At 37.0% G+C, this 22,942-nt stretch overlaps 1 protein-coding gene across 1 annotated transcript in view; it reads left to right on the top strand.

The window, feature by feature from the left end:
- LOC105516618 (threonine aspartase 1-like) overlaps positions 1 to 22,942 on the top strand; it is a 256,675-nt gene that overhangs the window by 84,082 nt on the left and 149,651 nt on the right. Inside the window, exon 6 of the mRNA XM_011948883.1 lies at positions 22,639 to 22,758. Within this exon, the coding sequence (XP_011804273.1) occupies positions 22,639 to 22,758 (120 nt within the window). The remainder of the gene's footprint in view (positions 1 to 22,638; positions 22,759 to 22,942) is intronic.

Genomic DNA, 22,942 nt, shown 5'->3' with positions numbered 1-22,942 from the left:
TATATATTATTGCTCATTGACAATGCACCTTGTCACCCAAGATCTCTGTTATTTTCATGCCTGCTAACACAGCCCATGAATCAAGGGGTGATTTCGATTTTCAAGTCTTAATTGCTTGAGAAAGACACTTTTTAAGGCTAAGGCTGCCATAGATAGTGATTCCGCTGATGATTCCGTTCCGGGCAAGGTAAATTGAAAACCTTTTGGAAAGGACTCACTATTCTAGATGCCAGTACGTATACTGGTGATTCATGGGAGAAAGTCAAAATATCAACATTCATAGGCGTTTGGAAGAAATGGATTCCAAGTCTCATGGATGACTTTGAGGGATTCAGGACTTCAGTGGAGGAAGTCGCTGAGGATGTGGTGGAAATAGCAAGAGAACTAGAATTAGAAGTAGAGCCTGAAGATGTGGCTTGAATTGCTACAATCTCATGATAGAACTTTACAGGTAAGGAGTTGCTTCTTGTGGACAAATAAAAAGAGTGATTTATTGAGATGGAATCTACTCTTGATGAAGATGCTGAATGCACTGTTGAAATGAGAAAGGATTTAGAATTTTTTTTTTAGAGGGAGTCTCGCTCTGTCGCTCAGGCTGGAGTGCAGTGGCCACGATCTTGGCTCACTGCAACCTCTGCCTCCCAGGTTCAAGCGATTTTCCTGCCTCAGCCTCCTGAGCAGCTGAGACTACAGGCACCCGCCACCACACCTGCCTAATTTTTGTATTTTTAGTAGAGATTTGGTTTCACCATGTTGGTCAGGCTGGTCTGGAACTCCTGACCTCAGGTGATCCACCCACCTTGGTCTCCCAAAGTGCTGGGATTACAGGCATGAGCCACCATGCCCAGCTGGGGTTTGAAATATTCAGTAAGCTTATTGATAAAGCAATGGTGGAGTTTGAGAGCTGAATCCAGTTTTGAAAGAAGTTTTATGGGTAAAATGCTGTCGAGTAGTATCATGTACTACAGGGAAGTCTTTGGTGAAAGGAAGGGTCATTCAATGTGATAAACTTCATTATTAGTTTGTTTTAAGAAATTGCCACAGTCACCTCATCTTTCAGCAACTGCTGCCCTGATTAGTCAGCAGCCATCAACATTGAGGCAAGGCCCTCTACCAGCAAAAAGATTATGAATTGCTTGCTAAAGGTTCAGATGACTGTTAACATTTTTTAGCAATAAAGTATTTTAAAGTTAAGGTATGCACATTATTTTTTTAAACATAATGCTATTATGTACTGAATAGACTACAGTAAAGTGTGAACTTAACTTTTATGTGCACTCAGAAACCAAAATATTTGTTTGACTGACTTTATTGTAATATTTGCTCTATTGTGGTGATCTGGAACCAAACCTGCAATATTTCCAAGATATGCCTGTAATTTAAAGTGTGAAAAAAACTAGATAAATTTAGAATTTTTTTATTGCATTGATGTTTCTTGTTTTTTTTTCTTTTCTTCTTTTAAAGTAATTGTACAAACATTATCACAGTACAAGTAGAAATACAAATTAAAGCAGAAAGAATTTATTCTGCTTGGTATTCTACCTCTATAAATTAGAGCACTCTTGTTTTCTTTAGTCTTTGACAATTTATCCTTACATTTGATTAGTTTAAGAATTATTAATCCATGGAATGCTTTTGGCTGCAAACAATGGGAAACCTGACTGTGGTTTAAGAAATGCATATTTATCCCCTTGCTCTCTGGCCCTTAGCCACATAGTAATACGTTTGGAGGTGGTTGGTTGCTGGCATTAGTTTAGGTTTCTGACGATGCTAGGGCCAACATATCTGGTATTCTCTTGGGCCTTTTTCTTATACCTTTTGCCTCATGGATGTGATATGGCTCCTGAAATTTTAGATGTCACATCTGCATTCAAGGTGAGAGTGAGGTGGGATGGCAAAGGGAGTAGTGCCAGATGTATGTTCCTTTTTTATCTGGGATACAAAATTTTTCTGGAATCTCCCTCAATAAACTTCTCCTTAGTTGAGAAGAGGGCAGAATTCAGTCACTTGGCTCAAAGGAGCCTAGGAAATTGAGTGAGTTGTCATAATTACCATCTCATAGTTCATGGCTTGAGGATAGACATTGTCTTCCCAAACAAAATAGCAGTTTTATTACCAATGGTAGTGGCTATTAGGTAGGTAATTTACAGTGTATAGCATTAATGGAGATAGGTTTTTATAATCTCCTTCCCCACAGTTAACATATCCCTTGTTACTACAAAGTAATATTGAGCTAAATAGCTAATCTATACATAAATTGAATAAAAGCATATTTTATCTCTACTTTTAGGATACATAGATTTTAAGATAAAATATTTTAAAGTGAGGAACATAAATTCTTAGTTATTATCCATTCTTGGTAATTGGCATCTTTGTTTCATCCTTGCTTATTTCTTTTGTTATTTAGAGGGAAGACACGATGGAGAAGGAAAAGATGACTATTTAGCTGTAGTATTATATTGTCAAATAAGAATAGTAGTCCTTAAGTTCTGTTCCCCTTCACTCTCTGGGTAGACCTATCTCTTCTGGATTTTTCTTTTATCTCTTTCTTATTTTTATAGTATATAGACAGTCCATACTTTGCATGGTAGGGCTGGACCATAAAATGACCACGCAAGCTGAATCACGCAGAGTGGTCTTAATGGCATAAATTTAGCTTGTTCCAAGACCTTTAAATATTATTGCCAAAACATTAAAAACTCTTGGCTGAGTACAGTGACTCACACCTGTCATCCCAGTGCTTTGGGAGGCCGAGGCAAGAGGATCACTTGAGGCTAGAGTTTCAAGACCAGCTTGGATAACGTAGCAAGACCATGTCTCTCTCTATATAAATACAAAAGAAAAACTAGCGGGGCGTGGTGGCGTGCACCTGTAGTCCCCGTTAGTCAGGATGCTGAGGTGGGAGGATGGCTTGAGCCCAGGAGTTTGAAGTTACAGTGAGCCATGATCATGCTACTGCACTCCAGCCTGGGCAGCAGAGTAAGACTCTGTCGCAAAAAGAGGAAAGAAGAAAAACGGAAGGAAAAACCCAGAAAACTCTTTTACTGTTGGTTATAAATGTGTATGGAAATAGAAAAAAGTAAAACCAATATTTAGTACACTAAAGCATTTAGAAGCATTAACAGTGTTTTATTTAGGATAAAAATTTAGAATTTGAACAGTGCTTGCCTCCTCAGCATGTAACTTATGATATCACACGAGCATCTTTTCTATGTGGTGGTGAATTTTCATACTCCTTTCTAATTTTGGATCAGCCTTCAACATTTTACCCTTTGCTCTTTCAGTGTCACCACGTAGCTGCCAGTCTTCCTTTAGTGTGAAATTTTTGTTAATGTCACTTCCTCTGGGACATCTTCATCTTTTTTGTAACAACTCCACTCCTTGATAAGATCCTCTTTCATTAAGTTCCTCTGTCTGTATATCTAGAGCCGTAATGGCAGCAGTGTCAGACATTCCCGTGGTCACTTATTTATTGTATAACTTCATTTATCTTGCATTTGAATTTCACTTCCAGCATTATCACTTTGTTTTTTTTGTTTTGTTTTGTTTTGTCTTTGCTTCACTTTCTTCTGTAGATTCATCACTTAGAGACAGAGAGGCAGCATTTCCACTTGCTGTCTATGCACAGTGACACATCACTGACAGACTTTCAAAGAATGTCATGATTGGTCACTGATGGTGATGTGCATCACTGATGTTTGCAGTGGTTTGTGAACCCAGGAGATGGCGGGGAGTTTATGTTTCAGGGAGAGTTTATATTTCATGCAATTACTCAGAGTTAATATACCATGGTGATTGAAATTTGAACCATGTTGTCGAGGAAGTGGTGTGATTTAAATGAACTCTGGTAATTGAAATTTATATATATTAGGGAAAGCAAGGACTGTTTTTCTGTCAAGTAACCTGGACTGTTTGTCCTGTGATGCTTCCTTCAATCTGAGTTTTGCTCATTGTATATACACAGTGCAGTTCAGCATGTTCCTGTATCTTCCATAATTTCTGCAAATCGACATCTGGATCTCCCCTTACAAAATTGTCATGGCCTCTCATTGTTGGAGTACTTATCAGTAAGTTCATGTTGTGTATGTGATGAAGTGATTACCTGTTTTAAATTTATTGTTTGCTTTGTTTTGACACAAAAAGAAAAGAGTAATTGTATTGTTTACTAATCTTTATCATATTTGGAAGAGGAAACCTTGCTTTTGGAATGAAGTGTTTAATTCATTAACTCATTGGCCATTTGCTGTACTTGGCTTCTGCTACAGAACTGACTGAGTTGCTACATGACTGAGAGTTTCTTGCTAGAAGAGGAGACCCTCGTTTTGGGAAAACAAACTGAGTGAATGCATGGCATGATCTAGATTTCATAAATATCCGTGTCAAACAGCCAGGCCTGGATATGACTGGAAAGGACTCTTAGAGGATTAAAAGAGGTCGGGGGTATTGTTTGATCTCAACATTTTTGATGTTTCGAGCCTTTTTTTTTTTCTTTCTCTTCATTTTTCACAAGCATATTGTTGAAATAGTTTCCATCTCTTTTTCTTTAATAACAGATTTTACAGTTGAATGTACATAATTATTTGCTTCCTCCCATGACTTTTACAAAGTAATTAAAGTTTTTAATGAATTTCATTGGTGTTTAGCAGTACTTACATGGGATGGTGAAATGAAAGTTAATCAGACATTTTCCATTGTGTGAATGAATATCTTTCATTCTTTGATTTTTAATAAACAAGTTCAGAAAATTTTGCAATGCTTTTGGTGCTCTCATACAATGTTGTGTGTTCAAAACCACTCGAAAGAGATGCTACAACTTTTAATTTTGTGTTCTTTAGCCACCACACAGGGACATCAAATTGGCCACATGTTTCGGAAAGGAAATGTTGGGCCTTGCTTTGTACCCTTCATATAAATATATTCTATTCTTTTGAAGTATATTGTGGGTAACATTTTTCCCACCATCTTGAAATTATTATGTAAACGCTTAACTGTATCATACTAAATCATTTTAGTTTTTGGGTGAGAGGTAGGCTAAGACCAAAGAAAGTAAATGCGCAAAAAACAACATGTTTTCCTCAGATTGTTCCATTCAAACTTGTGTACGTGTCTGTACTTGCTAGAAGAGGAGACCCTCACACTGGAAAAACAAACTGAGTGAATGCATGGCATAATCTAGATATCATAAATATGAGTTTCAAACAGCCAGCCCTGGATATGACTGGAAGGGACTCTTAGAGGATTAAGAGTGCAGGGAAAGGAGTAATTAGTCTTCTCTAGAAATTGGCTTTGCATGGTCTGGAGTTTTGTCATATTGCTCAAAAAGTTGATTAGTACATGAATATGTGAGTAAACCGAAGTAGGAAACTTCTTTGACTTGTCTTTTACATAAAGAAATATACTTTATGTATTTTTTAAAAATAAAACCGAGAACTCATTCTGTGAAATGATTGTCTTGTATTTGAAATTATTTTTTTTTAGTTGTAGGTAATATACTGAAAATTACATTTGCCTCACATAAGACTGTTTTGATTACTGGATGAGCTTACAGATTTTACATGTAAATCAGTAGATAGGTCAGTAACGTAATTAATGTATTATTGGATCACCCCCATCCCATGCGTTTATTTAGGTTATAGAGCCTGATGATTGGCATTTGTTTTCAGTATAACTTGATGAGGATTTTCTAAATGTTTATGACTTGTAGTACTTTATGCCAATCATCAATATCTGAGTTTAAAACTTTCGACCTTTGATGGCTGGACAATTTGCAGTGTCTCTCTCTCTTTCTCTGTGTGTGTATTCCTGATTTAGGAAAAGCTTCTAATTTATCATATAAAGATTCAATACCTGGTAGATTGAGTCTCATCCCAGGTCTTCCTTAAATCCACCCCAAGCTATACCTTAAATCTGTATGAAGTCTTAAAGTTATAAGTAAGATGAAATTGAGGCAAGAAGGTAATGTTAACAAATCTTAACTACTGTTTTTATTTTGTGATGGAAATAACCTGTGGTTTGTCAGGATATTTGTAAGATGACATCAGATATTGTCAGCCTTGTAAATCCTTCCTAAAGTTTGAGTGTTTAATAGCTCTGTAGAGACTTAAAATTTCTAGTATTTAATGAAATCAATGGAGAGGGAAACAAAGGAACATTTCTTACGTTATCATTGGAATAGTCCCAGCTGATGATGTTTATAATATCAAATCACCACCTTGTAGCTTTCCTAACAGGAAATACCTTCAGTGAATGGAATCTCACTGGGACTACAGATAGAAGCCTTTATATCTGGGAATTGGCTCAGATTCTGGTGTTAAGAACATCAGATTCTAAGTTTAAATATGTCTCCATGTGATATCGTATGATATCATCATACACTAATGACCTGATTTGACCTATCATAGACATGGTGATGGTGACACATGTATAGCTAGTAAGACAGCAGAATAAACCAGTGCATTAAGAAAACCAAATGCATGTACACACACACACACACACACACACACACCAATTACAAAGATATTTTAAGATCACAAGACAAGAAAGAACCAGTGCTTAATTAGGTTGTTGGATAACTGTCTGTAACTTTTTAAAGGCTTGGTTCAGCTGTCTCTTCTCTATTCAGCCTAGAATATTTTAAATACGTAGGTCCCAGGAACTATTTGAAATTCAAGACTTGAGACTGGAATTACTTGAGGAGTGGAGGGAATAGGGTAAGGTGAGAGACGGCGTGTAAAGGATCAAGAGTTGTATCTGGGTCCACCAGAAGCCAGTCCAGAGACTTTGGGCAAACGTGGAACCTCTCTAGACTTTAGTTTCCTCAGCAGTAAAGTCAACATGTTGAACTAGGTAATTACCATGGTCTTTTTTAGCTTGATAATACTCTAATACATATTCATTGTCAACATGGAGTATGTCCAAACTCCCTTGATTCTCTTTTAAGTAATTCTTTATTCTAGTGGATCCTAAACCTGGCTGACCATTAGATTCACTTGGGGACTTTTAAAATTCTTAGGCTCTGCTCTAAACATACCAAATCATAATCTGCAGGAATGGGTGAGCTGTTGGGCCAGCATTTGAGATCATTGCTTGTTCTTCCTAATATGTCACAGTGGGCTTAGAAAAGCACCCATTGCTTAAACAAACATGGAACATTTTAGATGAAGGGGGATTATATGATTGAATTCAGTTAGTGACTTCATGTCCAGCGTCATTCAGTTAGCTTGCCTCCAGGTAGTCTAGAACTCCCTTCTAGGAGTTGCAGCTCTTCCTCTTTGCTTCCAGGATTTGCCTCAGGGTCACTTTCATTGTTCACAGTCAAGCCTTTACCAAGCAGCCAATTCTCTCAAGTCAGGCTCCTTGCTCTTTATGTTCCCCTGCCCACCAGAGTGGCTAACAGATTAGCAGCTATTTAATGAAGGTTTGTTTGAATGGATGAATCTCTATGTATTTTTCCATTTCCTTTTTTTATGTCCCAGCCTGTTCCAGTTGCCTGTTTTCCCCTGGCTATTACACACTTTCACTTGTTTGACCCGTCACAGTGTAACTCAGCATGTTTAGAATCATGCTTCACTCACTCTTCTGGATGATTGCAACAGCTTCCCACCTCTCTGCCCACAACTGCCTTGCCTTTTCAGTCATTTCTCTACCCAGCATTCTTGGAGTCTTCTAAAAGTACAGTTTGATTTTGCCATGCTCCTGCTTGAACCCTTAACTCTCTTCCAGCTGCTCTTAAGAATAAAGTATAGGTTTCCCAACAGAGCCCCCAGGACCCTATGGAGCAGACATGGCTGTCTGTCTTTCCAATCTTTTACCATCTCACTCTGGGTCACATTGTCAAGATTCTTTTGTGTCAACGTCTTCACACCTGTGATTCCAGATCCAGGAAATGTTGCCTGTCTCCTTCCCTCTTCTCTCTCTTTAATCTATTGTGCTGCTCCAATTGTCTCTCTGTCATTATTAGTGTGGTTATTTGATGTTTTTATCTTCCAGTAGAATGAGGGTCCAGGACAGTTATTATGTCTTATTTACCATTGACATAAAATAAATGCTCAATAAACATTTAGTGAATACGTGCACTACTGTTATTTTTCTTGTTTCTTCTTAGTAGATTTACCACCAGTAAGCCTTTGTCTTTTCACCCTCGATGGCTGGACTGTTGCAGTATCTTCATGCCTGGCTTCTTTGCCTCTAGTCCTGCTCCATTCCATTTTAATTCTGTGTGCTATTGGAAGATACATTTCCTAAAAATACCTGCATTGGTTTTTGTCTCTCTCCTGGAAGAAACTTTAATAGAATCTTTACTCTGTGGGTTAAAACCTAAACTTTTAAGCTGAATTTTATAAACCCTCTTGAAACCTAGCTACAAGCTACTTTTCCATTATTTTCCTTTGGGAATTATCTTTTTTTCTCACCAAATATATTTCTCTTTTCAGTTTTATTTCTAAGTTTTTGTTCTTATTCCTTCCCTTAATGGGATAAGTAATAATTAATAATGGAATATTAGCTACTTCTTTGCTCCCTGAAAATTCTAATTAAGCTCTTTCTTTATGGGCCAGCTCTAATATCATACAGATCAGATTTCTTTCTTCTGCTTGGTGCAGATGATAGGTACTTAATAAGTGCTAATTGAACTGAATTATCTGATTTACACATTTGCCGTTTTGAGGTTGGTGTATGTGGTTATTTTGTTTGTGTAGGTCCATAGAAGCATGAGCATTTTGTTACTTTATCCTTATCACAGTCTCTAGAAATAGTGCCTTTACTCAGTTGACATTACTAATTGAAGCATCTACAGCTGATGATTTGAATATTAATTTTGAAAGAGAAAATCCATATAATGATATTTCCTCTTAATAGTAAATTTTGCAGTCTTTCAATAGGTTTAAAATCTATTATTTAAGGGCTTCAAACATACATTAGTCTAAAAACTATGCTTATTTTAATAAGCTTGTATTTGGGGAAATAAAAGGGATAGGTTATCTGAAGTATTACCAAATAATATTATTATTCTTACTCAACATCATAGAGATAGAGATGTAAGATAATATGTAAGTAAGGGAGGGAAATGAGTGTTGAAAAATAGTAACCTTGAAACAGCCCACAATCTCCACTGGCCATTCCAAAGAGGTGAGTCAGGAAGTGCCCACAAGGGGGCGTGCTCATCTAGAGAAACTTGACCAAGTGCCTTTTCTGTTAACGCAGGTAAAACTGCCTGTTTACAACTGAGCTTCTAGACCATGTCTTCCCCCCACCACCAGGAAAAAGAATGGACCCTCATCACAACAAGAATTCCTATCCATTTTGTAGCACATGTTTATTTTGGATGTGTGATTTTCCAAGGGAGCTAGAGGTCTTACAGAATGGAAGTATGAATTGCCTTGTGAGCTCAGACAAGTTTATGAAGCTTGTGATTGTGCCTTTTTTTGGCTGTGCTAAGAGCATTTTTATTTTGTAAGCATTGTCGTCTTTTCTATGAAGATGGGTTAAGGTTTGTGAAATATCCTTTTTGGATTATTAGCCCAAGGAATAGGCAGTGCTCTCTTTTCACTGCTTCATCAGTTTGTGTAGCTTGAGGAACTACCAGCTAGTCATTTGGAGAAGTGCATGGGCTTTGATTGGTGTTTTTTCCACCAGAAGTCATGGCTTCTTGCAGTCTTTATTTTTTCTTTTCCAGTCCTCTTTCTTTTTTTAACCTTTGGCCTCAACATTATCACCAACAAACATTTATTGAATGCTATTTATGTACAGGCTTTTAAATAGATCTTAGAGAATGAATAGAGGATATGGCACCTAGACCCTGCTCTTTATGTATTTGATCCAAAGGAATTAAACAATAAAAAGAAATCGTGCCATTTGGTATGTGTTAGAACAAAATAATCAGTGAGAGCCACAGGAATTAACTGGATAGAGAAATCACTCTAAGCTCTGCTAAGTTTCACATGGCAGCCTTAATGGAATTGGAGGAATTTAAGCTGCATGTTGGATAAAGGGTCAGACTTATATGTCTGGGTAGAAAGACAGATAAAAGTCTTGGGTTCAGAGGCCTGCGAATGGATGAGTTTGGTTGCACCTCAGGTTTTCTGCAGGACAGTGGTTTCAAACGCAGATGCCAAGGGTGCCAGGCAGGCAGGCAGCCTAAATGTGTGAGACAGATCTAGAGAGGTGGACAAGTAGAAGAGAGTGGGGCTGACTGGCCATGTGTGTGTGTTCCATTGTAAGGTATTTAAAAAAAAAAAAAATGTGTAACACCAAACTACACTTTGCTAGTCAAACCACACCCTGGTTTTGGCAGCTTGTAATTCCTGGTGAGGGAATATCAGTTGATAAAGTTAAACTCTGCAGAATTTAGCAAAGTAAAATAGGCCATAGAGGAATTATGACCATAGCTAGAGTCCCCCTGGACATTTGCTACTTTTATTTGTGTTATCGAACTTCTGACCAAATGAGGGGAATATTTTGAAATATGTATGAATGGCCCATCCTCGTGGCTATTTGAACTAAACCAGGCTTTTGGTTATTCAGAGTCTCTGAAAGTATCACTGAGATTAATTTGAATGACATTCGGTTTTCTAGGATATGGCACTATCACAATGTAGGTTATATTGTATATCCTAGAATATACTTAACTCCTTTCCTACTCTCTCAATTCTTTATTTTTACTTTCTACTAAGATCTATTGAGCAACAAAAGGATAAAGAGTATAATAGATACTTTTTCTTTCTTTTTGCTTTTCAATATGCTAATCTTTAATTGGTATGTATTTGTGATTTTGAATATCAGTTTCTATTTTCATAGGTATATTCATAATTATGTGGCCATTTGGTGATATGCATAGATATGCTCTACTTAAAAAATTTCATATTAAATAAAGTAACTTATTACTGTATTAAGTCAATGTTAAATACTGTTCTTCAGTCTGGAAAGGGTTGAATTTAAATCCAAGTTAAGTGGTCCGTCCCAATGGTTATGGTGTTTCATTGAAAGGAATAGAATCCAGATTGTCCATGCTACCTTCCAGTCCTTTATCTGTTATTCCCCACTTCTTTAAGACTCAGTTGAAAGGCTGGCAGAGCTCTCGTATTTAAAAGGGAAAGTGTAATTTTATCTAGAGAAGATAAATATGTGCCCTAAAATGAAAGAAAGACCAGAGGTCCAGACCATAGCCAGGTGTTTTTGAAAAGAGCCAAATGGGACAACTAAATTGGAAAAGGTTGCCTGCGTTTATGAAGGAGATTTTCTTGCTATTTATTAATAATTAGCAAGGTCTTAGCTTGTCTAGCTTTGTATTTTTAAATCTGCCCAGTAATGAATTCATATCCTATTAGTCAGTATGTTAGTAGCATGTTGTGTTGTTTCTGTCTTTGAAGTATTAATGCTATGATACTCATGCCTCTATGAAGTAAAACTACCAAATAATTTTGGTTTTCTTCTCTCTTGAATATATTTCCCAGACAGTGGTGACTGATTACAGTGAAGGATGAGCAGCTCTCCAGTGGGAGAAACAAAGTTAGAGCTAAAGTGTAGTATGGGCATTGCTTATTCTCACTTTTAGGAAATCAAGAAAGTTTGGAGTAAAATAGAACTGAATTAGTAAAAAAATGAGAAAAGTGTGATCCAGTACCAAATGACCTCATAGGATGGGAGGGCAGTAAAGAATTGTTACAAAAAGGAAACACTGAATATAGGAATATGGGACCAATATCAAGAAATACAATTTTTTTATAGATAAAGTGAGAGGCTTAATGTTTGATGGTTTTAGTCTTAGAATCTGTTTGTTTTGAACAGTAGACTAAAGGGCACACAAAACTTCCAGAAATAAGGACTACTCCCATATTACGAGAAATGGGTGTGGATTTCGGTTTGGTTATTGTGGGGACTAGCCAAATATTTCACGACAGTTCTTTAAGGATGTGCTTTTGGGAACAAACTCATTTAAGAGTGATGTGCAAAAACGTTACATTTAGGGAAGATCTAAACATGAAATAATCAGAAATGTGAGGTAATAGAAAACTGCTTTAGTTAAGCTGAGTTTGGATCACATGTCCAATTGAGCAAGATGCAGTTTCAGAGGGAACAAAGTTTGAATTATTGATGAGATTCAATTCAAGAATGTTAATTTTATGATACTTTGTTGCTTATAGACGCATGAGGGGCAAGATAAGCCAACAAAGATCCTGCGTAGGTCTTCTTGTACTGGGGAGAAATGTGTGTATTAGAGGTTGAAAGGTGCAAGGGCCTTCTGTTTGGTAGGGAAGTGATTCAAGAAATCTTTGTTTTTGAGACGAAGTCTCGCTGGGTCACCCAGGATGGAGTGCAGTGGCGCAATCTCAGCTCACTGTAGCCTCCGCCTCTGAGGTTCAGGCTATTCTCTTGCCTCAGCCTCCTGAGTAGCTGGGACTACAGGCGTATGCCATTGTGCCTGGCTAATTATTTTATATTTTTAGTAGAGATGGGGTTTCTCCGTGTTGACCAGGCTGATCTTGAACTCCTGACCTCAAGTGATCTGCCTGCCTTGGTCTCCCAAAGTCTAGGGATTACAGGCGTGAGCTACCGCGGCTGGCCAAGAAATCTTTTTCTGGAATCTTTTGAGCCCGTATCACTTGAAGATGTGTAGTACTTGAATGTGTGGTGTGGGTGGGGTAGGGATGAGGGTAGGGGTGGAAAGTGACATTTGCACTGTATGAAGTGCAAGTGAGGCAGAGATGCCAGTGTCTGTTATTACTTGAGAGAGACGAGGCTAGTGTTGGAGGACAAGGCAGGAGGGATGGGCTTTTGCTGAGATTTAGGTGATACACAGAGAAAGTGATTGCCAATCAGATTGAATTCATTCAAGTATTTTTTCACAGAACCAACTTTGCCTTTTTTTGGTCTCTTTATTTAAAGTTTATATCTATCTCTTTCATTGATTTTTCATTTTTTCTTTGTTTTTTTTTCCCCCTCTTTTCTTTGTGTTTATCTTGTTCTCTTTCTAATTTCTTTTGTTGGATAGTTAGCTTATTAATTTTATCTTCTTTTCTGATGTTAAAATTTTGGACATAAGTTTCCCTCTCTGTACTACTTTTACTGTATCCCACAAGTTTTGAAATGCTACATTTTTGTTATTCATTATTAAGTATTTTTGTTCCCATATTGATTTATTTGATCCATAAATTATTTAGAAGAGTTTTTTAATCTTTTAATTTCCAAATTTTATCTACTGTTGTCTCCTAAGTTAATTGTATTATAGTCAGAGAGTGTATTCTGTTTGATACTGTTTTTTGAAATTTGTTAATGATTTAGTTTATGATTTAATGTGCGATCAGTTTGTGCCTAAAACGAAACTTTCTTTTCTAATATTGGGTACAGAGATCTGTCAGTGCTATCAAATCAAGCTTTTTAGTATGCTATTCGCATCCATTTCTTACTGATTTTTCCTGCTTGACCTCTTCATAATTGAGAGAAACGTTTTAAAATACCTCATTGTGGGATTGTAAACTAGTTCAACCATTATGGAAAACAGTATGGCGATTCCTCAAGGATCTAGAACTAGATGTACCATATGACCCAGCCATCCCACTACTGGGTATATACCCAAAGGATTATAAATTATTTTACTACAAAGACACATGCACACGTATGTTTATTGCGGCACTATTCACAATAGCAAAGACTTGGAATCAACCCAAATGTCCATCTGTGACAGACTGGATTAAGAAAATGTGGCACATATACACCATGGAATACTATGCAGCCATCAAAAAGGATGAGTTTGCGTCCTTTGTAGGGACATGGATGCAGCTGGAAAGCATCATTCTTAGCAAACTATCACAAGAAGAGAAAACCAAACACCGCATGTTCTCACTCATAGGTGGGAACTGAACAATGAGATCACTTGGACTCGGGAAGGGGACCATCACACACTGGGCTTATCATGGGGAGGGGAGAGGGGGGAGGGATTGCATTGGGGAGTTATACCTGATATAAATGATGAATTGATGGGTGCTGACGAGTTGATGGGTGCAGCACACCAACATTGCACAAGTATACATATGTAACAAACCTGCACGTTATGCACATGTACCCTAGAACTTAAAGTATAATAAAAAAAAGAAAAAAAATAAAAAAATAAAATAAAATACCTCATTGTGGAGTATGATTTGTTGATTTCTCTGTTTTTACTTTACATAAATTTGAGGCTTTTAAAAAATACATACAAATTTAGAATTATTGTATTTCCTTGGTGACTCCAAGCTTTCAGCATTTATCATGTAAAGCCCTGTATCTCTATTAATGCTTTCTGTCTTAACACTTATTTTGTGTGATGTTAACATAGTTTCATTGTTTGGATTGATATCTGCTTGGCATATCAGTTTTTTCTTCCCCATCCTTTTACTTTTGACTTTTCCATTATACTTATGCTTTAGGTTTATCTCTCATAAATAACATCTAGCCAGATTTTAAAATCCAATCTGACATTCAATAAAACATTATTATTTTTAAAGAATTTTTTTTTTTTTTTTGGAGACTGAGTCTCGCTCTGTCGCCTAGGCTGGAGGGCAGTGGCACAGTCTCGGCTCACTGCGACCTTTGTTTCCCGGGTTCAAGCAATTCTCCTGCCTCAGGCTCCTGAGTAGCTGGGACTATAGGCACATGCCGCCATGCCTGGCTAATGTTTTGTATTTTTAGTTGAGACGGGGTTTCACTGTGTGTTTTAATTTATATGCACGTTTGCCATTGTATTTCCTTACCCATTTCTTGTTGTGTGTCTGCTTGTCCTCCTTCATTTATTTCCCTTCTTCTTGAAATATATCATTTATTTATTTATTCATCGATTCAACAAGTGTTTACTGAATGCCTAAGAGGTGTCAAGTGCTTTTCTGGGTGCTTGGCATATGTTAGTGAATAAAATATGCAAAGGTTCCTGCCTTCATGAAGCCTATCATCTTGTCAGAAAGATAGGCAATTTAAATGATATGAGCATTATATCATTTTAGAAGGTGATGAGATGTTATGGAAAAAATATAGAGAAAGGAGAGTAGGTGTGCTTGTGTGTGGATGGTAGGGAGGATGCAGAAGGAGGACAGGTTGTAGTGTTAAGTAGAATATCCCTTACAAACTTTATTAAATGCAGTCCTCCTGGCAGTGAACTTGTTGGATTTATTTATATATTTATAAATGTCTTTAATTTTGTTCCTAAAAGGCAGTTTTGTTGAATACCATTTCTAAGTTTATAGTTACTTTTCTTTGAGGATATTATACCAACCTTCTGGCCTACTGAGCTTCCAGGAATTTGGCTGTCGTTCTGTTGTAGGTGACATCTCTTTTCTATCTGGCTTTTTCCCTTTTTCTGTGGCTTCCTGGAGATCAGGATTCTTGTTTTCTATCAGTTCTGGAAAATTTGAGCCATTTCGTCTTTAAATATTTTCTCTCTTTTATTCTGTGTATTCTCTCTAGTTAGCCACAGATTAGACTTTGAGCCATATCTCTTAATATCTCATTCATATTTTTCAGGTTTTCCCCCTTTTTCTTACAGTTACAGCCAAATGTGTATTAAATATGCCTTATACCAATAGAAAAAAGTTGAAAAGTTTGTTCACGATCTGATGTTTTGAATATTTGGTTTTGTTTTTTAAGGTAATACATTGCTATTGATTTTTTTTTTTTTTTGCCTTTTTTACAGGTAAAATTTACGTACAGTAAAATGCACGCATCTTGAGCATGTAATTCGATGAATTTTGACATGTGTATATAACCATATAATCAGTACTCCTATAAAAATATAGAATATTTCCACGACTCCAGAAAGTTTTCTTGTGCCCCTTCGTAGTTAATGCCCTCCCCAATGAAGATAACAATTTTCTGATTCTTTTTCACCATAGTTTTACTTGTTCATTAAAATGGAGTCTATGTATTCTTTTGTGTCCAGCTTCTTTTGCTCAGCATATAAGATTATTCGTATTGTTTCATATAGCATGGGCTCCTTTTTATTGCTCAGCAATCCTCCCGTATTGACAATATCATAATTTGTTTACCCATTCCCCTGTTGATAGACGTTTGGATTGTTCCCAGGTTTTGGCTATTGCAAATAAAGGTGCCACGAACACCCTTGACAAGTCTTTTTGTGGTATACATTTTGACTTCTTTTTGGTAAATACTTAAGTATTTCATTGTTAGGTCATAGATTGGTTTATGTTTAATGTAGAACTTATAAATTTTGATTTAGAATTATAAAATTGTGATTAATATTCATTTCAGACAAATAAGCCAAATTGGACATATTTATCATTAAATATTTAAACTAATATTTGAAGTCCTTGAGATGTGTTCTGTAAGTATTTTGATAGGATGAATGCAGTTTAACGACCTAGTTAATGTCATCTTAAGGAACTTGCTGTAATTTTTATTTCAACTTCAGCATATCCTAGGTTCTCAATCTTTAACCAGTGGTTCACTATGGGTATAAGTTAAATGATGTTAATTAAACTGCATATGAGTGAGAATAGAAATGATTTAAAGCTGCATAAAACTACTTCTGTGATGATACTGACTGTCTAGCTATGTAGTAATTTAAGCCATGAGTATGTTCGTGTGACGTCTGCTGTCACTTACACACACTCATTCAACATGGACTCTGAGACCCTTCAAACTGTTCCATTTTAAAGAGAAAAACTTACATTTCTTTACATTATTTAAAAGATTATCTTAAAAACCAAGAGGAAAACCATTGCCTTTTCCACCTTTAATGTTGCAAACCCCAGAACATTGTATAGGAATTCTACCAGTTAGAAAACATTGTCCTTTGCTATCTTTGAGGGTTCAGAATTTTTAAGTAATCTTTTTTATAGTATGAATTTAATTCCTCTAACCCAGATATGTTAAATCCCCTTAAAAGCGTGGTTCAAACACTTTATTTTTATTTTAACCTGAAGATGCTTCTGTTAATTTTTGTCGAGTGATTTAGGAAATAAATAGTATAAAGATTTTATTGTTTACTTTTTACTTGTTTAGAGACAGTGTCTTACTCTGTTTCCCTGGCTGGAGTGCAGTGATGTGATGATTGCTCACTGTAGCCTTGCACTCCTGGGCACAGGGGATCTTCCAGCCTCAACCTCCTGAGTAGCTCAGACTACAGGTGTGTGCCACCATGCCTGGCTGATTTTTTAATTTTTTGTAGAGACAGGGTCTGCTATGTTGACCACTCTGTTTAAATTTCTATATGGTATACAGTTTTTTCCTCTAGCTCCGTAAATATATTTGGTACCAATTTGTGTAATGTTGCAAAGCCATTTAATTCATACCCATTAAACAAAGAAAATAAAGGATTACTTTAGAATAGACATCTTGACTATAGTTTATAAGAAACATCATTAATAGTATTGGGCATCAGAAGATGATTTTCTGAAGAGGGAAGATAATATCATTGAGTGTTCCTATGTTGAGATTTTTTCTGGTTTCATGCAGTCCACATAGGTGAGAGTAAATAATTCTAGCTAAATTATTATTATTATTTTTTGAGACAGAGTCTCACTGTGTCACCCAGACTGGAGTGCAGTGGTGTGATCTCCGCTCACTGCAACCTCCACCTCCTGGGTTCGAGTGATTCTCCCAGTCTCTGAGTAGCTGGGATTACACGTGCACACCACCATGCCCAGCTAATTTTTTTTTTTTTTTTGGTATTTGTGGTAGAGACAGGGTTTCACTATGTTGGCCAGGCTAGTCTCGAACTCCTGATCTCAGGAGATCCACCCACCTTGGCGTCTCAAAGTGCTGGGCTTACAGGCGTGAGCCACCCAGCCCGGCCTAGCTAAATTATACTTTGTTTACAGATAGTTAATAAACTGTAGCCCACAATGGCCCTACTGTTGGAGGGCTGATTTGTGAGAGATATAGAACTAGGTCTAGATGTTCTGTAGCTGGAGCCATCTCTCTATGTTTAGGATACTCAGAGATGTGAAAGCTTCATGATGGCATTGTTGTACTGTCATGTGAGGGTGTAAGTCATCTGCATTTCTCAAGTGGAAGCTCATGCCAGTTATAATGCTGCTCTCAAACCTAACAAAGGTATATGAGGAGGGGTTGGTATGTTTTCAAAGAATGCATTTCTGTCTTTACCATTATATTAAGATAATCCCATAATAGACCTATTTTAGAACGCACTTATACATTTAAGGTTTATTCTTATATTTTAGCTACTTGATGTTTGAGTAATTCTGGACGGAAGAAAGACCGAGTTAATAAGATAAAAGACTAGTAGCTGGGGCTGGGCATGGTAGCTCACCATGCGCCGAGGCGCCGAGGCAGGTGGATCGCCTGAGGTCAGGAGTTCAAGACCAGCCTGGCTAACATAGTGAAATGCCGTCTCTACTAAAAATACAAAAAAATTAGCTAGGTGTGGTGGTGGGTGCCTGTAATCCCAGCTACTTGGGAAGCTGAGGCTGTGAGCCAACACCACGCCATTGCACTCCAGCCTGGGCAACAAGAGCAAAATTCCGTCTAAAAAAAAAAAAAAAGATACTGAGATGGGTCTCTTGGCAGATTTCAGAGAGTGCAGATTAGAAGCTTAATTTTCTGGTGGCAAGTGCCTTAACTTTGTATTAAGGGATTTATTCCTTTTAAAGTAGTTTACATGTGTTAATTTAATTCTTATAATAACTACATAATAACCATCTTTATTTGGAGCAGAGAAAATAGGGACTGCTTATTTATTGGTTACTTCAAGAAAGTTTTATTTCAGTGTTTTCTTTAACACATATAACCTGTATGCTAACTTTGTATACGTGCTTATTTTGAAGAGGACTATAGTTTTATACAGTTGCTTTTTAGTTACAACTTTATCAAAAAAGTAATAGAAATAGCATGTTTTAGTCAAGGACAATAGGTATATGTGTGTCCGTGTAGTGCATATATTTTTAAGTATTTATAGAGTGTAAGAGTGTAATAGTAGCTCTGTATAGTAACAGTCATTGTATGTTTTTTAACCTTTCTAAGATTTCATTCCTGTACAAACAAGCTCTGTGAAATTATTATGGCCAAAATACCAATGTTTGTCTTTCACCTAATTTATCTGCACTTCATAAAAATGTTTAAATATTACTTCATCATCCTTAAATTTGCTGTGCAGTATGTGAAGTCTATAACTAGTTCTTGAATATTTATGAAGTAATTCTGATTTTTTTTTTTAGGTGTTACAGGCGCTTAGGAATATTTAGCTTAATTTGGAACAGGATTCTCCAGTATTTGCTTGATTTTTCATTTTTGGAAACCAAGTTAAGAGTAAATCCATCTATGTATAATCCAGTTATACTGACATCAGTTTTTGTATCTTTCTACAGGAGTTTGGTTAGGCATAACAGTTCTCGTGCTTCACAATATCCTGATTGAAATGCTAGGAAAGGTGCTTTACAGATAATGCATAGCATTGTGTATATGTTACTTATCCCCTGTATAAAATTCTGTTTTACAGACTGCATGGGTAGTATCAGCAGTTGCAGTTTATAAAAAAAAATACCCTTAAGAGAGTAGATTGTAAGCATTCTCGCCAGAAATAAATGATTCTGTAAGGTAATGTATACGTTAATTAGCTTGATTTCTGCAATCGGTACCTGTGTCAAAACATCATGCTGTATACCATAAATATAGATAATCTTTATTCATTAAAATAACTAAAATGTAAAAAAGAGACATAACTGTCCCTCAAAGGTTAGACAGTGAAATAGGATGAAAGTCCCAATTTGATTATTTACCGGAAGCAATCATCCTTATCTGGTAGGCCTGATGGAGACAGTCACTTTATGCCTTACTTGGGCTAGGGAAAAAAGTGTGTAAAAATTTCCAGAATTTTAAAACAAAGAATAAGGGCAAAAAGTACTGGCATACGTCTCTCAATAAAAACTCAGTATTTCCAAAAAATAATCTTAAAAGAATACCCTTTCTTGACTTTTCTGTTGTTGTTGAGGAAAGTTATTTTACAGTTTGTTTATTTGTATGAGATTTGTTTGCTTTTCAGAGGTGTAAGATCGGTATTTTAAAGTATACGCACCAAATCCGTGTAGTATAATAGTGGGGATAAGCTGTCAGTTGACAGTTGAGCAAGATAGAACTTAAATCTTTTATACTGGCATAGTGTTAGCTTTAAGTAGTTTACGTTTCTCCTTAAGCAGATTTGTACCTGTAAATAGTTTGCTTCAGAATTAATGGGGCAGGTATTTGGTGGATAATGATCCCCTGGGATGGGATGCTGTTAGACCATTAGCATAATGTGGAATATTGTTAGATGTGCAGTCTTGGATAGTTCCCAGATTGCTCCATCAGAATCTGCATCGAAACAAATTCTCCTGATGATTTGTGTGCACATTAAAATTTGAGAAGCCTTCCTAAAGAAGACATCAAATTTGACATCTGGGGAACTAACACTTCTTTACTCGAGATTGCAAGAATATAAAGATTTAGAAATCATTTATTAGAATTATAAAACAAATATTCCTCTTAAAAGTATATTTCTCTTTAAGATTATCCATCTTTTCTGGAATAAAATGTTTTTAATGCATTTCTGTACTGCTGTTCTTAATCTTACCTAGCAGAGAAGATAGACTTTGCTTTGTCCAACCTGAATGAGCGAGTCTGGTTATTGTTAAGTCTTCCCTAAGATAGCGACAGCATCTGGATTTGCATGAAGTCAAATCTTGTGAAACAGAAGTAGAAAACTGGCCCTGACACTGGGATGGCATTGCATGTTATTCACTATTGGGCATGTTTTGTAACACCAGGGATACAGACATCCTGCATCCTAATTAAAAAATAAGTATGTCCTGAGTGTCTATTGAATTCAGTGTGATATGGAGTGGGTCAAACCCTTCCTCAGGGAGTGTATGGCCAGGTTAGGAAGTATTCTTGAAGGGCATATGCCTTGAGCAGAACTATGGCATTCTGAGATATGATCATGTGGATCCATTGTCTAGACTTTCTCCAGCTGTGGTTAAAAGAGGGATTAGGAATATAGCATTCTTTTCAGCCACTTCAACATTTCCTATCAAAGTAAGTACTGTCATAGTGTATCAGTATATTTAAGGGAAATTAGAATTTAGAGCAAGAAATATAAATTCTAGATGTAAGTACCTTTTCCTAACAGACTTAATGTAAAATTTTGTTGTGGCACACTCTACTTCTGAGTTTTCCAGTTTGCTTTAGGGAAAAATCTCTTGTTTGAATTCTGCTTCCAGTATTAGAAACTCTTCAGTGTTGCTCAGCTTCTGAGATGGCCCCAGGAACTCATTGACTTTTCTGGTGATTGCTTTAGTGTGTCATTTTGCTTCTTGTGGATCTCTCAGTACCAACCAAGTCCTGCTCAGTAGTGTGAGCAGTAAACCACACAGGATGGGGAGCTGTTCATGTTGAACCCTGCGTTGGGCCTGGCTCTTACATGCATACTGGTGGTGGGGGTAAGGGTGGGATCTAGGGTTGAGGGGCAAGGTTTGAAAACCAATGCCCTAGCATAAGAACACTACCATGACTACTATTAACCTAAAAACCTACCTTAAGCCCCCTTTTTAATATATGAGACTTCTTCCATGAATTTTTTTCTTGCCTCCCTTAATCATTATTTCTATCCAGTAGTGTAGTGTTTGTCTCTCTTGCACAGGTGACCAGAAACTTTGGAGGTAGGAGACAGCTGCTCATAGTCACTAAATGTCACTAAGTGCCTTAAACATGTGGAACCTGGAACAAAACTTCGAAATACAAAAATGCCTTCCAAGAACATACACTTTTCTGCCATACAATTGGCAAGCATATTACTGTTATAGGAGAGAAGGGAACTTGCCATGAAGTTTCTCACAAGCAAGGAACTCTAAGAGAAAAATGATAATGTGGTGTACTTTAAGATTGTAGGCCGGGCACGGTGGCTCAAGCCTGTAATCCCAGCACTTTGGGAGGCCGAGACGGGCGGATCACGAGGTCAGGAGATCGAGACCATCCTGGGTAACACTGTGAAACCCCGTCTCTACTAAAAAAATACAAAAAGCTAGCCGGGCGAGGTGGCGGGCGCCTGTAGTCCCAGCTACTCGGGAGGCTGAGGCAGGAGAATGGCGTAAACCCGGGAGGCAGAGCTTGCAGTGAGCTGAGATCCGGCCACTGCACTCCAGCCCGGGCGACAGAGCAAGACTCCATCTCAAAAAAAAAAAAAAAAGATTGTAAATGCCATTTTCTTAATTTATTGTGTGGAATGTATTTCTATTAGATTGTGTATAAGACTTAAAGAAATACTAACAAGGGTATTTATTGGTTCATTTATGCCACAGATCTTTTCCTCTATACATTCTCAAACATGAACTTAATTCTTGAGAATGAAGAGACACTGCTGTATACTGTAATTTATATTAAATTGTGATATGTCCTCCATTAAAAAGACAATATAGCCTTATTATTAGAGAAAAGCAACAGGACACCTTTTGTTCGGGATTTCTCTGTGGAAAATACATTTTGACTTAAATAGGATTTAAATGGCAACTGGATAATAGATAATTTTAGGAGATTGCTCAATGTTCCACTTAGGGATTAGTTTAGATTTTGTTGTGTCATGATTGTACAAAAAAGTGCTATGTAGTCATATCAGATTGTCCCACGCCATGCCTAGTGAATACTTGTGCCACTTTTGCTCTACAGGAAAATGACTCAGGCACTTTGGACACGGTGGGCGCTGTGGTTGTGGACCACGAAGGGAATGTTGCTGCTGCTGTCTCCAGTGGAGGCTTGGCCTTGAAACATCCAGGGAGAGTTGGGCAGGTAAGTAATTATGGGTTTTTTAAACTAGCCTTTCAAAGTAAAGCATGGAATTTTTAGCTCACGATTTTTTTTTTTTTTTTTTTTTGAGACAGGCAATGATTCTTTTGGTTTCATCTGCACATAAATTCTTGGGATTTTTCCCCTCTCTTCCTGCCTTTTGGAAGTGCCCGTTTTGTCTCCATTT

The sequence above is a fragment of the Colobus angolensis genome, unplaced genomic scaffold (assembly GCF_000951035.1).
Source record: "Colobus angolensis palliatus isolate OR3802 unplaced genomic scaffold, Cang.pa_1.0 Scaffold285, whole genome shotgun sequence".
In the NCBI taxonomy this organism is placed as follows: Eukaryota; Metazoa; Chordata; class Mammalia; order Primates; family Cercopithecidae; genus Colobus; species Colobus angolensis.
The sequence above is the reverse complement of the archived record's forward strand: the minus strand, read 5'-3'. Positions and strand labels throughout refer to the sequence as shown.